General features: G+C 49.2%; 1 protein-coding gene across 2 annotated transcripts in view; it reads left to right on the forward strand.

Annotated features, from left to right (window-relative positions):
- The window catches only part of RIMBP2 (RIMS binding protein 2), a 1,257,287-nt gene that overhangs the window by 692,493 nt on the left and 549,049 nt on the right, over positions 1 to 15,745 (forward strand). For both annotated transcript variants that reach the window (XM_069215362.1, XM_069215363.1), the window contains one exon: positions 9,120 to 9,209. In XM_069215362.1, coding sequence (XP_069071463.1) covers positions 9,120 to 9,209 — 90 coding nt within the window. The remainder of the gene's footprint in view (positions 1 to 9,119; positions 9,210 to 15,745) is intronic.

Consider the following 15,745-nt stretch of genomic DNA (forward strand, 5'->3'; position numbering starts at 1 on the left):
AACAATACTAATGCACTGATATAATCTGATGTATTAAGGTGAAACAGATTTGCATGTTAATGAAGTACACTTTTTGAATTTTGAAGAGACTTTATCACACTTTTACACTTTTTCTGCTATATGTCTTTAAAAATGAAGGTGTTTTTTAACTTAAGTTAATCTTTAAGTAAGTTCTAGCCGTTTAAGTTTTTTTATGTTAGTACTGAGTCGAGGTTGTGGCATAAGGGCCTGAGCTGCCTACTTCAGAGCAGGAGGAACCAGGTTTGAATCTCTGCGTCGGCTCAACATCTTGTGATTCTGAGGAAATCACTTAATATCCCCTCGCCTGCCAATCAGCGCCTTGAGACCCTCACCGGTGATTTGCCATGTTTTCAAATTGTGGATTTTGGCTGGTGCTGCTGTTCACCAGGGAGGCCTCATGTAAAGATTAGGAGGGCCGCATGCGGCCTGCGGGCCGTACATTGGGTATCACTTCTTTAATCCCTGGGGTGATTATGAATACAAACACATCTGGACAAGAATAGGGTCAGAAGAAGGGCAATTGGCCAAGAAAGCCCAAGGAACTTAGAAGAAGGCAGAATAAGAACATTGAGCAGACTTCTAGAAGCGACTGAGAGAAAAAGGCCTGGCGTCTGCAGAGATGGCACAGAGGGACACTCGCGTCAAAGGCTTATGAGATATAAGGACTACCGGAGTACAAGGCCTCAAACTAGCAGCTGCTGCTCAGTGGCGTGACTACAAGACAGAGGTAGTGTGGTCACATGACCTTGAGATGGTGTTCACATGACCTTGAGATGGAGTTAGTGGCCTGTTATGTAGCCTTCAAGACCATTGAGTTGTCAAGGTTGATGATGTTACGGTCACTGAGTCTGGGGCCTTCATCGTTTTGACCGGGTCAGAGGAGGGGCACAGAGGACTCTTCGGTCTGTAGAATCAGGAACATTTAGCTGGGCCTCCATAAGCAACGGAGAGGAGGAAACAAGACTGGACCCATAACATCTGTCCAGGAGTTACTGCCCCACGAAGGGAAGCGATGTTGGCCAACAGAACCTTGGTTCTTCTGTGACTAGTTTATGAAAGTTTGAGAATCTTGTAGTTGAACTCAGACTCGCCTCCCGCACTCCTCTTCCACTCCCACCCTCAGATGAAGTAAGATCTAGACACCACCAGGACACCTAAATAACTATTGAACAAACCATGCAGAAGGGACACGAGTGGCAAAATCTACAAGTTCACAAGATGAGCGGAGGGAGGGAAACGTGAGGGAGTCCACAACTGTCCAGGTCACTGAAAGCTGGAAGGTGGGTATTACCACCATTGGGGACCATCAGGATTAGAGTGACACTCACACCACAGGAGGCCAAACTCTGAAGAAAAAGAGGTGTCCATTGCAGCTTTTAAACCAAGAAGGGTCATCATGCAAGCAGCTCCACAGTCCACTCACATCAGCAGTGTTTCCACGTCAAGGTCACAACACATTGGTGCTCAGACCTGGCTGAGAACAGGCTTGGCTCTAAAACGTGGCTTCGGTTAACGGTAAGGAAGGTGTCTGGAGAATGGTGCAGGTATAGATCATCCAAGGGTGCTTCTGCAGAAACGCAGAGCTCTTACCAGAGGGGAGAAGACTTTGGCCAATACTTGGTGTAGATGATGGCTGGTACCTGGGGTCGGTCATGATGGGAATCGGGACGTCTTCCTGTGACGGGCAGGTCCTCCAGGGCAGAATGTGATCCTGCACAGGAATCCCACAGTGTGCAAGTGGTCCCATCTGCAGATGGGCATGAGGTCCTTCTGAGAAAGGAGAGGTGGATCAAACTTCATTGTCGGAGATGATCGTCTGTTCTCTTGCTGAAGAAGGAGCCAGAAATTAACTTCAGGAGATTTGGTGGAAAAGGTTTCTTAGTTAAGTGTACCTTAGGGGTAGTTGGCGTGGGTGGGGTTGTAGAGGATTGGCGATAAACCGAGACTCCAACAGGAGCAGTGACACATTGAGTGAAGGCCAACCTTCTTAACTCTGCTGACACTGACTGGTTGATTCTTCGTAACATGTATGTGCTCAGGCCACGCCATTAATAAGAGATGGTGGACTTCACTGCTGTCTGCCCTCCTGGAAGTTTACCCTCAAACACCCAGATACACCCCCCGCGTGTCCTCATCTGGGTCGAATGGCACAATCTGTGGAAGTGCAGCGCTATCGATGGATGCAGGCTGGAAGAGGATTGCCTTCTGGGAAGGTCTGCTCCATGCTCCACACTGCAGAGCCCATCACCCTCTCCCATCTATTTGGCCTGAGTTGTCTCCTCAAGCGGATGGCACAAGGTACCGGCGCGGAAGACCCAACGCTGCGTGGTTTTACGCGCAGAAGTGAGTGATGCTCGCGCAGCCATCCACGCAGGGAGCCAGATGCCTCACTCCAGGCGACAGAACTGCCTTTTTTTCACTCAGACATTCGTGTCAGCTTGCATTACTGCAGAGAAGCCTCCCTCCTGCTCTGGGCTCTCGGAGGAAGACCCTTTCTGAGTCCTTCCAGGAGAATTTGCCTGCCTCGCCCGGTTGCAAACCCATGGTGTCCAGTTGACGTCCACCTGCCCTGGAAGATGCAGCTCATTTTCTGCAAGGTAGGTGGTCTTCTGGTGGCCATGTTGGCTTGGGAGGTCCTTTCATGCTCTGTTTTGCTGCAGCTAAGATGGCGGAGCTTGCAAGGGTGAGCGAGTGACTGCTGGTCGCTGAGATGCCACTGGGGTGGAGGCGGTCGACGAGCCGAACGATGAACCAGCTGGGCATCTTGCCAACGGAGATGGGTTGACGAAGGCACAGCTGGGTTCGCTGAGTGCCAAGGCGCCTGTTCTGGGCTCTGCCTCCAAGGATACATGTGTTATTTAATTGTCACGGATGCTGGGAAGGACCGGGCTTCATCCTCCGCAGGCCGTAGAGTGGACTATGCTCTGATGGCTTCCAGTTCTATGCTCTGGTCTGTGTTGGGTGATGCACGTGTCTGTATTCTCATGTATCTTGACATTCTGTTGAATCTGTTGTACGCGAGGTTGGCATCGCGGTGCCCATGGGCGCTGTAAGGCTCACCACGTTGGGATGATATGGCCATTACATGGTAGACTGTGGGGGAGCGGGAACAGACATGTTTATCGGTTTTACATACGACTTGTATGTAGCGCCCATTGGTGGTGTCACTGCACTCTACGCACACACATAACAAAGACCCCTCTGGAAGAATACCCTGGCTGCGGCCGTGTCTGAAGGGCGTGTTGGACTCTGTTACTGGGGTACGGGGCACAGTGTGTACACGCTAAACTTTGCACCAGCTTCTGTGGATTTAGCATTCAATATATGGGGTCCCGGACTGATCATGGCTGGGGCCCCCTCCTGACGGTACACAAGGGGCCCCCAACAGCCCGCAACTTTAAATATAAATGTCTAAGGGGGTACCCTGAAATGATTATGCAGCGGTTCTCGAACACGCAAACCCTTAATAAAGGGGTGTCCCATCACCTGTAAACGGGCCCCCCAAAGCTGGTAATATGGACTCCCTAAACACAGTTATCAGGTCTACCGTCGCCAATACTCGTGTGCCCCTAAATTCAAGCACTAGCATGTCCCAGTGTCCAGTGAACATGTGAGTTATTTAGTTTAAATTACAATACATACGAAGCAGTTATGTCAAATTATTCCTGCTCGAATTGAATATCCCAAGACCAGGAGAAAAATATGAAAAAGGAGATAACAAAAATAAAGCGAGAACATTGAGGGTGGAGAGGAAAAGCAAAGGGGCGTGGTGCACCCAAAATAAAAAAATAAAACCTAGAAGAGAAAAAGAATGGAGACGCTTGGAAAGAAAGACATTCGGTTAAAGCACGTGTTGGGGTGAAGTCTTAGGTAGAAAATGGAAATTCATTCAGACATGGAACTAGTCAAACAGATCACCCAGAAACAATCACTCTCACGGAAACAGTCGGAACCAAATATTTCCAAAATAATTGTAACAGCAGCTCTTTGGGGGTGCTCACCACCAGATACTTTGGGTCTTCAACCATAAAACCCAGGGGGCCCATCAACGACGATGCCACAGTGGTCCCCATGGCACACACTGAAGGAACCCCTCGCCAGAGGTGCCAGGGGGTGCTCCCTCCACCACAGCCAGGGGTGCCAGAGACCCCACCAGTCCCCAGGGCTCCCCAACCTCTGACAACAGTGTCTCCCACCCAGGGATAGACAGGGTTACCCAACGTCCGCATTCTGAGAGCCCTCTCCCCAACCAGTGTATTGATTTATTTTACATACATATATGTAAAGACGAACTTTACCAGAATACGAGTCTGCGTGTTGCACAGAGACCAGCTGGGGGGAGAGGTTTAGGTAATGGGTACCCCTGAATCCTAGAAGCGAGGTCCCCAGGGCAGGGGCTGCTCCAGAAAAGGCTGACGGCCTGGTTCAGAGTTTGGCGGACGGGTTTCTCTGTCAGACGGATATCCCGTCGCCGTAATACAAGGTACATAGGATATAATGGGATCGTAATATGGCGGACGGGATAGCCATCTCGTTTGATGGAGTAACCTCATGCCCAGCGGTGTTTGAATCTTTATCTACCTCGGAGAGGGCCTTTCGGGGTCTCTTGTCCACCCCAGGCTTCCAAGGAGTGATGGAGGGACCCCAATGGAAGGCTGAGATAAAGGTTTGCGCATGCGCTCGAGCGGTGCCTGCCCCACACACGCATACAAAAGATGGCGTCTGTTTGCCTCCCTATAAACTGCACCAAGCCACACCACCAACCAGCAACCTTTAGTAAATGTGGGCCTATGTCTCTTACGCTTTATTCTTACCTCCTGGGGAGGCGTTTAAGAGCCCACCCCCACATGAGTGTGACATGGGTGAAATATTTAGTGCCGGGTACTTCTCTGGCAGCCGAGTGGATAACTGCTTTGAGGGGTCGGTATGATGGTCTCGGCTGCCTCTGCTTCTGATGCCCAAAGGTTCCTCCTCGACAATAACCCAAGGTCCCATAAGACTAGTACCACGGGTTCACCACCACAGATGTCCAGTGGACACAATACTGGTAATCCCACGGGGTCCACACCACAGATACCAGGAGCCCCCCCACCACACAAGGGCAAGGTGGAACTGTCTGGACACAGAAGGGCTCAGATGTGTTCAGAGCAATAAGTGTGCACCTAGCTAGAAAAAAAATATATTCCAACAAGAAGATTACAGTGTAAAGTTGAACCTCCTCGTCAATAAGGACTTCAATTTAATTTAGTTTTTTTTATTTTGTATAGCCCTAGCTTGTGACCAATGCTACTTCATATCGCTGGTGCTGTAGTTGATACCAAATTTTTAAGTTGTCCGTGCCCAATCGGAAGCGAGAGGATAACTGTCCACGAAGAACCGGAATTGTGGGAAGACGCGACCTCCTTGAGGTTCTTGGACTTCAGTTAAAATCCACCAGATTAGGTTGGTTTCTAATGCCTGGGTTCAGTTCATTCCAGAGCTGAGCACCGTTGCCACAGTCCAGCCTCGCCATCACCAAGGCCCAGGTTCCTTTGGTGCGGTCATTGGGAGGAACCTTCACAATAAGCTGAGGTAGAACTTGGTCACCACTTCTGTGATCTGGTGGTCAGAGGATAGCTTTGCGTCGAGCTACACTCCAAGACTTACAACTGCTGCACCTGGGAGTGGGCGGCTCCTAATTCCTCTGGTAAGTAGCCTGGCCCGCTGTTGTCTGACGGGTTCTCCAACGATGAGAGAAGAAGTACCGCTTCAGGAAGAGGCATCGCTCTCTCGTCCAAAGGCAGACATGCTTCAAGCAGTCTTTGGGATGATCTTTGTGGCTTCTCAGCCAGACGTGGAGCTTCAGGTCATCAGCATACATCTAGAACCGTCTGTACATCTAGAACCGTATGCCCCCCTGGAACTGTATGCATATCTGGAACCATCTAGAACCCTATGCCCATCTAGAACTTATGTACATCTAGAACCGTATGTCCATCTGGAACAGTATGCATATCTGGAACCATCTAGAACCCTATGCCCATCTAGAATCCTATGCCTATCTAGAACTTATGTACATCTAGAACCGTATGTCCATCTGGAACAGTATGCATATCTGGAACCATCTAGAACCCTAGGCCCATCTAGAACCCTAGGCCCATCTAGAACCCTAGGCCCATCTAGAACTGTAGGTACATCTAGAACTTATGTGCAACTAGAACCGTCTGTACATCTAGAACCGTATGTCCATCTGGAACTGTATGTACTTCTAGAACCGTATATCCATCTGGAACAATATGCACATCTGGAACCATCTAGAACAGTATGACCATCTAGAGCTGTATGTCCATCTAGAATTATATGTATATCTAGATCCGTATGTACATGTGAACTGTAAGTCCTTCTAGAACCGCATGTCCCTCTAGAACTGTATGCACACCTAGAACCGTATGTCCATCTGGAACCGTATGTCCATCTGGAACCGTATGTCCTTTTAGAACCCTATGACCATCTAGAACTCTATGTATATCTAGAACTGTATGTATATCTAGATCTGTATATACATGTGAACCGTATGTACATCTAGAACTGTATGTCCTTCTAAAACCGTCTGTACATCTGGATCATCTGTACATCTAGAACTGGTTGTCCATCTTCAACCATATGCTGTACTGAGAAATGACCTGGGCTAATGCTCTGATATAAACGTTGGGGAGAAGAGGAGAGTGGGGCCCCCGGGGACCACAAGAGACCCTCATTTATAAATAATGTTAAGGGGACACCCAAACTAGTGAAAATAAGGCATCCACTGTGAAGTGCAACAGGACCAGCTCCTGGCCAGTGCGTGGGTGAAACTATTAAACCTTTAGTAACCCCAGCTGCTGTTTCTTGGTCAGCAGTCTGCCAAGCCTCCGCAGGGGGTCTGCAAATTCTTAGAAAATTAAATAATATTAACAGATTATTAAAGTGTATATAAATAAAGTTGCTAAATGTACAATTAAAATATTTAAAATGTACTGTAAATGTCAAGGAATGTGAAATTAAAGGCTAAAAATTAAATGAGTATCGTCAGATTGATTCATGGGAGTAGGGCGGGTGCATCAAACAGAATATAGTATGGACGATGTGTGGACTCAATTGAATTCAGAAAAGCTCTAAACTTCCTATTAAAATGTATATTTTTGATTTATATTTGTTTGCAAATTAAATGAAAAGTGTTATCATTGGTGTATGTATTTGATAAATGTTTTTTTCTGAATTGTATGTGTATTGTTTTGTGGTTCATATCATGGGCAATGTTTAGGTCGGGGGTCGGGCTTCCAGTAATGATTCAGTGGGGGTCCCTGGATTTCAGAAATTATCAACTGGGGGTCCACAGAAGTTGAAAGGTTAGGGAGCACTGACATAGTATATCATAGAAACATTACCTGGGCACCCCTCCTTTTCAGCCTCGCCACAGTCGCCAGGGCTGGAATTGGAAAATCCTACTACGGGAATCCAGAATTTGGGGGTGAAGGGGCTGGCATGTGAGGGCGGGCGGCTCAGCTTCTACCATCATTATATAAAGATGGCCACAAAGAAACTGGCAGTGAGGACCCGTGATGGTAAACCTGCTCTGGTTGCCGTGCCTCGCTCTGGCTGCATTTTAACACAGCACATGGGGTTAAGGCACCCGCTGCCGAGATCCTTACGCACCCCGCTACTTATGCGGTGTGAGCGGGGTCCGATAGCTCCGGAGGTACATGCGGGTGCTCGAGGGATTTGTTTGCAGTCCAGTCGCAGCTTTGACTCATCATTAAGTGGAATAGATGGTTAATGTGCCTGCTGCAAAGCACAGCGCCTAGCAGGCTGCCACGGATCTATATTTTATGCAGTTAGCTCAGTGGGTTGCTGCCGCTGTTGCAGAATTCCTCGCGCAGGATATAATCCTTTTAATATAGCTTACTGAGTTGTGAACTGGCGTCAAGGAGCTACATGCAAACAGTAAAGCTTACGTTTAGAGCTTTACTGTCCTTTCTCAATGTTTTATTATTCTAAGGTCGGTAAAAAGGGGTTCTTGGGTCTGTTACAAACACTTCTTAATATGTGCTATATAACATTTATCTGGCATTCTCGCAGTAGGTGCATAACTTTCAGCCTAAACTTAGAAAACGCAAAGCCTGCTCCAAATCATAGTTTTATCTCACGTTCTTACAGCTACATCTCTCATTCATACAGCGCTTAGAAAGCTCAAAACCACCATTAATGGGCAGTGTGAGAATCCTGCACTGGTGGGCAGCCTGAGGTGCTGACATTGGATAATGTGTGGGATGGCACTTGTGGGCAGTACAAGGGAGGGCTCCAGGGTGGGCAGTACAAGGGAGGGCCCCAGGGCGGGCAGTACAAGGGAGGGCCCCAGGGCGGGCAGTACAAGGGAGGGCCCCAGGGCGGGCAGTACAAGGGAGGGCCCCAGGGCGGGCAGTACAAGGGAGGGCCCCAGGGCGGGCAGTACAAGGGAGGGCTCCAGGGTGGGCAGTACAAGGGAGGGATCCAGGGCGGGCAGTACAAGGGAGGGCCCCAGTGGGCAGTGTGAGAATCCAGCACCGGTGGGCAGTCTGAGGTGCTGGCATTTGGTAGTGTGTGAGGTGGCACTTAAGGGCAGTACAAGGCAGGGCTCCAGGGCGGGCAGTACAAGGGAGGGCTCCAGCGGGCAGTGTGAGCAGTTACCCTTGGTTGCCTCTGTGGTGGGTGGCACTAGTAGGCAGTGTGAGGGTTTGCCAGTGCTAAAGAGGGCACTCTCACCATCATCACATTCTCGTCCTCCATTCCCCCAAGCTCCCAGAAGCCATTTATTTCTCGGCGCAGCTCTTTTGAGATTCATTACACTCAAGAAGCTCAGCAGGGGGCATACGTGAGGTGATGGACCTATGAACTGACCTGCCACAGTGGGCAGAACAAGATGCTGGGGTGAATCAGTGACACATTGGCATGTCAATGTCACAGCATCCCATGGCAGAAACAGGGTGCATGGCACGTGTAGAGATATCCGGGGGGAGGGGGTAACCCTGCATTAGTGTGGTGGTGTGATATTACAGGTACATTCATGCCTGACTCCTCACCAACCCTCTGGTCTCTTCCAGGACAATGAACTGAAGGAATCCGCCCAGGAAAAGGACCGTTTGAGCCTGCAATATGCCAGCCTCTCACACCGAGCCCTGCAGCATGAGCAGGTAAGACCTCCTCTGGCACTGGGATGGCAAGGTGAGGGCATCTGTTCTGATGGGAGGTAAGATGCATGGTCAAGGGGCAGTCATTGCCCTCTCTGGGAACCAAATGGCATAGTCAAGTGATGGGCACCACCTAATATAGTGAAGGAATGGGCACCTTTTCCCAGGGGTGCAAATTGCTATAGTTAAGCTCCAGGCATGTCTCCCTGTGGGCACCAAGGGACATAGTCAAGGGACTGGACCTTGCGCCATGAATGCCAAGTGACGCAGTAACGGGATGAACACCTTCTATGGTCTTTAAGTGACATATGCAAAAAACAGACACTTTTCCCCATGAATGCCAAGAGGCCTGTTCAAGGAATATATATGGTTCCCCATTGGCACCTAATGTAATCGTCAAGGACCGGGTACCAACATGTCACCAGTTCCAGTCTGTTCCCCAAGAGGCTTAGTCACAGAACGGGTACTTTACCCAAGAAGGCAAAGGAACATAAAAAGTACAAAGATACCTCACCCACAGGGGTGCTAAAGAGCAGGAAAAAAATGAACTGGCACCTGCCCGCAGTGGTAACAAGGGAGAGAGGAAAGGAATTGGCATTTACTGCCCATGAGGACCAGGGCACCATGGGATATCGGAAAAGGATGGGCATCTACAGCCATTGTGTGCTAATGGAGAGAGGGAGGGGTTGGGGCATCTCTCACATGGGTGCCAAGGAACAGAGGAGAGGGTGGGCACATTCCCCCTATCAGTGCCACCTGACCCCACCGTCATACCTATATTCCAGGTTGTGTGGCAGATGTTTAGTACCAGGTAGTATCAGTGTTAGATTCCGTTGTTTCTCTAGGGCAGCGGACACTGTTGCTGGCAAAGGTTAGCCAGGTCTCCCTTAGTTTCCTTAACTCTCCATTGGTAGCGGAGGGTGAGCAGTCAAGGCCGACGGGAAGAAGGTTCTGGGTCTGGATGAAGATACAGTGATAGCTCTGGATGAGCAGTCAAGGCTTACTGGAGGGAGGTTCAGGGTCTGCTCGAAGATACAGTGGATGCGGTGGTTGAGCAGTCAAGACTTACGGGAAGGAGGTTCTAGGTCTGGTCGAAGATACAGTGGATGCGGTGGTTGAGCAGTCAAGGCTTACTGGAGGGAGTTTCAGATTGTGATTGAAGATACAGTGATAGCGGTGGTTGAGCAGTCAAGGCTTACTGGAGGGAGGTTCAGGGTCTGGTTGAAGATACAATGTATCATGCAAATTCTCCCATCTATGAAGAACAATGAGTAGCTGAGCGCATTCCTTTCAACCGGTCGCTTCTTCAATACACTTTTAGAAAGTAGCAGTTACAATGAATAACACCTAATGTTGCAAAGATTTGATCCTAAACACAACTCATTGTTACCCACTGGGAACAAACAAAACTTAATAGAAGATAATGGGTCAACTCCCTAAGCTTGTGGCCTCAGGTACCTGGGAAAGGTGTGTGAACATAAGAGATATCAGGGCTGGACACTGCGAAGTTTGCAAGGAACTTTCCAAACTTCATAAAATTGTTTCCTTGTTTTTGTGTCAGTTTAAATCCCCACCCAAATTACTTTTGCAGGAAAAAACCCACACTTGCAAACTCCTCCTGTCAAACCTCAAGACTTAGGAATAATGACAGTCCTGAAGGCCTGATGGCCCACTTCTGAGGGTCTTCAGTGTCCCATAGAATATCACCACCAGTTCATGCATGGCCACTGACACTTGTTGCAAGATTATCCAGTTCTCGATGACCATCTTCCACTCCCAAATAGGAGAAGATGCCAGATTGCTTGCTGTCTATCTGAGGAGCATCCTGCCTTCATCACAATAGCTAATTGTTGTTAACAATGTGTTGGGAAGAGCCAGGCTCTTGGGTACCATGCAGATCAGAAAGAACCGGGCACAGCTATAATCTGTGGAGAGACTACACAACAGGCGAACTTTACAGAGGAACGAAGCCATCCACGTGGACTACTAACAATCCAATAGGAGGGGTATGAACAATCCCTGATCCAGGGGTTAGATGCCGCCCTCTCATGGATGCCAGCTTCCCTTGGATCCCATCCTTTCTTGATTCTAGCCTCTCTTGGATGCCAGCCTCGCATGGATGCCAGCTTCCCTTGAATACATCCTCTCTTGATTCTAGCCTCTCTTGAATGCCAGCTTCACTTGAATCCCATCCTCTCTTGATTCTAGCGGCCTCTCTTGGATGCCAGCTTCCCTTGAATCCCATCATCTCTTGATTCTAGCCTCTCTTGGATGCCAGCACCAGAGACTATTATCAGTCCAGAAGGAGGAATATGAACATCTCAAAGCCATTGGTTGGATGCCACCCATTCTTGGGTGCCAGCCTTGCTTGGATCACCGCCTCGGGACTACTTCCGATCCAAGAGGAATGACCTGAATTATTCCTGAGTTGCAGCATGGATGCCAGCCTCTCTTGGATGACAACACTTGGTTGGCTGCCAGCCTCAGTGACTAGTCACAATCTAAGAGGAATGATCTGAGCTGCAACATGGATGCCAGCCTCTCTTGGATGTCAGCTTCTTGATGCCACCAACTCATGGATGCCAGCTTATCTTGGATGCCACCGTCTCATGGGTGCCAGCCTCAGTGACTATATTCAGTGCAAAAGGCGTTATCTATGTGAGCCACTCTGGAGCTGCTGCTTGGATGCCAGCTTCTCTTGGGTGGTACCCTCTCTTGAACGCCATACTCTAGTACACCTCTCTCGGGGGTAAATGTCTCTCATATCTCAACCTATCCTTGGCAGTCCAATAAGATGGACTGGTCGGCTTTGTCAACTGCTACAGTAAGTCGAGAGATATCACGCTCATGGCCCCGCTGCCCATCATATGTGCATGTCCTGGGCCGAGACAAGGATGAGTTTAATCTTCATCAGAGTCAAGGCATTAGGGTTAGTCAACAATGGCCTGCCTCTGAGATGACCCTGCCTCCTCAAGCAGTCGTACCGGCACTGGAATAGAGAGCCTGGAACAAAATGTAGATCTTTCAGTGAACCCTTTTTGAGTCAAGATGTGGCTGTAGTCCTTTAGAAGGCTCACGGTACTATCCCAGTGGTTAAGGAGCAATCCAGACACTTCTTCTAGAAGAGCAGGGCCAGCAGTCGGTGCTAAAGATTTCAGATGTTTGCAGGATCAGGAGGAACTGAAGAGCTATACCTAAAGACCTTCGCAAGAGAAGGAAAGGCATCAGAGGTGAGATGAGCGAAGAGTCGGAAGAGACTGTCGGCCGAGGGGCCATGCTTGGAGGATCTTAGCTACTTCATCTGAAGGATAACAAGATGGTTTTTCACAGAAGTTCTCAGTAGGTTAACTTCAGAGGAGGAGAGGGAGTTCTTTAACAGCGTTAATAATTCCGTCTGCTCTTTTGAGACATTCAGCAAGTTAGAAGTTATAGTTTAAAAACCAAGGAACCCAGGAGATTTTTTTAAGAAGCTCTCTGGTGTCTGTGGCCACCTTACCTGTTGAATGAACAAAGGTGCTGCAAACACATTTTTATTTGTTTAGGGTGACGTGTATTGTGGTAGCATTGAACCTATAAGTGAAGGTCTTACTGTCTTTATCACAAGTTAATATAAGACTGAATTAGACTTCAGAGAAGCAAACATTGAATCCATCGTTGAGTTACTTAGGGCCTGGTTTATAGTTTGGCGGATGGGTCACTCTGTCACAAAACGTGATGGATCTCCCGTCCACCGTATTACAATTCCATTATATCCTATGGGAATCGTAATATGGCAGGCGGGATATCCATCACGTTTATGACGGAGTAACCCATTCGCCAAATTCTAAATCAGACCCTCACTCTTTTGTTTTATGACTCCATCTTGACACCTTTCTATCCCTTTGAAGTGCAGCAGCTGTGTAGGACACACTTGCATTGGGTCTGGAGCTGGAGGTGACGTGCTGCCTGTGATGGTTTGTGCAGCCAGGGCGGATCCTTGGCTGTCACAAGTGAAGGAATTTGGGTTCAATGTTTTTGTTGGAGGGGAGGTCGCCCTGGGGTCATGGTGAGAGAACCTGGTTACAAGGGGTTTTGTATGGATCATGTGCCTACCACTGGGATTGTGCCGTCTCTCAATACACATTCTCCATCTGAGGCCTCAGTTCTCAGGCACACAGTTGTCTGAACACTTCAGTCCTCTGCTGTTACGCGAAGACTAGGTGTTTCACCTGAGGTGTCGTGGTTCAAGTGTGGGAATTGTGGAGTTTTGGGAACTGTACCCCAAAGATCTGCCCCTCCATCTTAGTCTTTGAAACATGGACCAACAGGTGGTTTGTGTCTGGCCGGACCCAGGGTGCAGCCAGCTTCCACACGTGTCCTGGCCCCGTTCAGTTCCAGAAAAGATTTAACTTAGTCTCAAGCACTTTGGATTTGATCTGAACGCAGGTTTGATATTATACTCTTTCGTCTGATTCGGGGCCTACCATGTCACCTGGTTTTGTAACCAATGAATAGAGAAATGGATGCTGTACTCCACCTGTGAGATAGATGTGTGTAGACCACATTGCAGCTCTCCAGCTGCCCATGGTTGGGTGTGTTGTGCTTCACCCAGTGATAAGTTTCAAGGAGTGTTCAAATATTAAATGGAAAAAATTGTGGAAAATTGATTCCTTCCATATCATGAAACACAGTCACAGGACTGCTGCAGGTACAAGGAGAGGCCTGGCTCCTCCTAGGAAGGGCGGCTGACGCGGCTGAAAGCAAAGGCTATATTGATGCTCTAGAGGGTAAAGAAATTAAAGAAGACCTGGGAGGTTGGGACTTTCATCCAAGTGTCCATAACCTAAAGTCACACTTGTCCAGTAGGATGCATCCTTGAGATGCGATCTCGCTGCCTATCTCAGGCTGCAAAGAGACATGTCACAAATAGTGTGCATTTGAGTATGCTCGTCTTTGCATGTTCCCACCACATTAAATCAGAACTTTTGGCTTTGTCAGTGTTAGAGGAGGCCTCTTTTTGCATGGTTAGCCCCCACTTTTTGCCTGTTGTTGATGTGTTCTAGCCCCTGCTGACCAGGTTCCCTAGGCCAGAGCTCTTTCCCTAAATCTGTTGTGATGCTTGGCACAATTGGTTACACTCTTAAATGCCCATATAAGTCCCTAGCAAATTGGTACCCCAGTACCCAGGGCAAGAGATGTTAAGAATAGACCCCTGAGGGCAGCAGCACTGATTGTGCCACCCCCAAGGGTCCTGCACCCAGATGCACCCAGCACTGTCATTGCAGGCTGAGTGTACTGGGGCAAACCTAAAAAGACAAACTCGACATGGCACAGTCCCTGTGTGCCCTGTCCACCCTACACTGCATATATTATGGGTAAGACACCCCTCTAGCAGGCCTTCCAGCCCTAAGGCAGGGTGCACCATACTGTATGTGAGGGCATATCTGCATTAGAAGTATGCCCTTACTGTGTCCTTGACAAACCTAGGACATAAGCCCTCATTATGAACACAGCAGGAAACCCCACCGTGTTCTGAACACAGACCGCCAGCCTGTTGAGGACCCTGCCGGCCGTATAATCAACATTCCGCTGGACCGGCGGTCAGAAACAGTGTTTCCGCCAGCCGGCCCAGCAGAATGCCAGGGGGGACCCGGAGCACCCCTTACACCAGCCTTTTCGTGGCAGGTAAAACTGCCTGGGAATGGCTGGCGGAACATGGGTTCTTGCTGCCCTGTCGGATGAAGAATTCCGCCATCGTCAGGCTGCCTGGCGGCGGTAGCCTGGCAGTGGTGGAGGGCCGCCTGTGGCGGTCCTCCCTGTGTTTATTATGTGGCGGTCGAGACCGCCATGCCGGTGGCGGTAATTTCCGCCGCCGTCGGCATGGCGGTCTTGGCCGCCGTGTTCATAATGACCCCCATAGTGAGTGAACAGAGCAGCCATTTTAAATGCATGTATTGGACACTGGTCAAGCATGAGTTTCCCAGTTACATGATGGCTACTCGGTACCCTGCGTTGTTTGGTATCAGAATGATAAATCCAAACTGGTGCCAGTATTGGATTTATCCCTAAATGTACACAGGGGTCACCTTAGAGGTGCCCCTTGCAAAAGCTAACCCTAACTTGCAGAGTTGCTGACTGGTTTCATCCAGCCTGCCACTCCAGACAGTCAATCTACAAACCTGGGGGAGAGCCATGGCTCTCTGGTTTGTAAGACAATGCCTTTTCTGGGTGGAGGAGCTAACACCCCCCCTCAGGAATGTGCAACACCCTGGCGGTGAGCTTCAAGGGGCTACAGCCCCTGAAACTCCAGGCCCCAGGCCTGCTGCTAGCAGCAGAGGGCTTCCCCCCCCCTTGCAAACTCCTCCTTTGGGTGGAAGCCGGGGAGGGAAACCAGACAAAGGGTAGGAGGAGTGGCCTCCCTGAGCATGCACCACCCCTCAGGGCTTGCATGCAAAGTGGACCCTCTGATTCAGTTTTCTCCATCTTGGAATGGAGAAAAACAGCCAATGAGGTTTAGGGAAGTGACCCTTCCCACAGGAAGTGGTCACTGTAGTGGGTGT

This window comes from Pleurodeles waltl, chromosome 11, assembly GCF_031143425.1.
Source record: "Pleurodeles waltl isolate 20211129_DDA chromosome 11, aPleWal1.hap1.20221129, whole genome shotgun sequence".
Lineage (NCBI taxonomy): Eukaryota > Metazoa > Chordata > Amphibia > Caudata > Salamandridae > Pleurodeles > Pleurodeles waltl.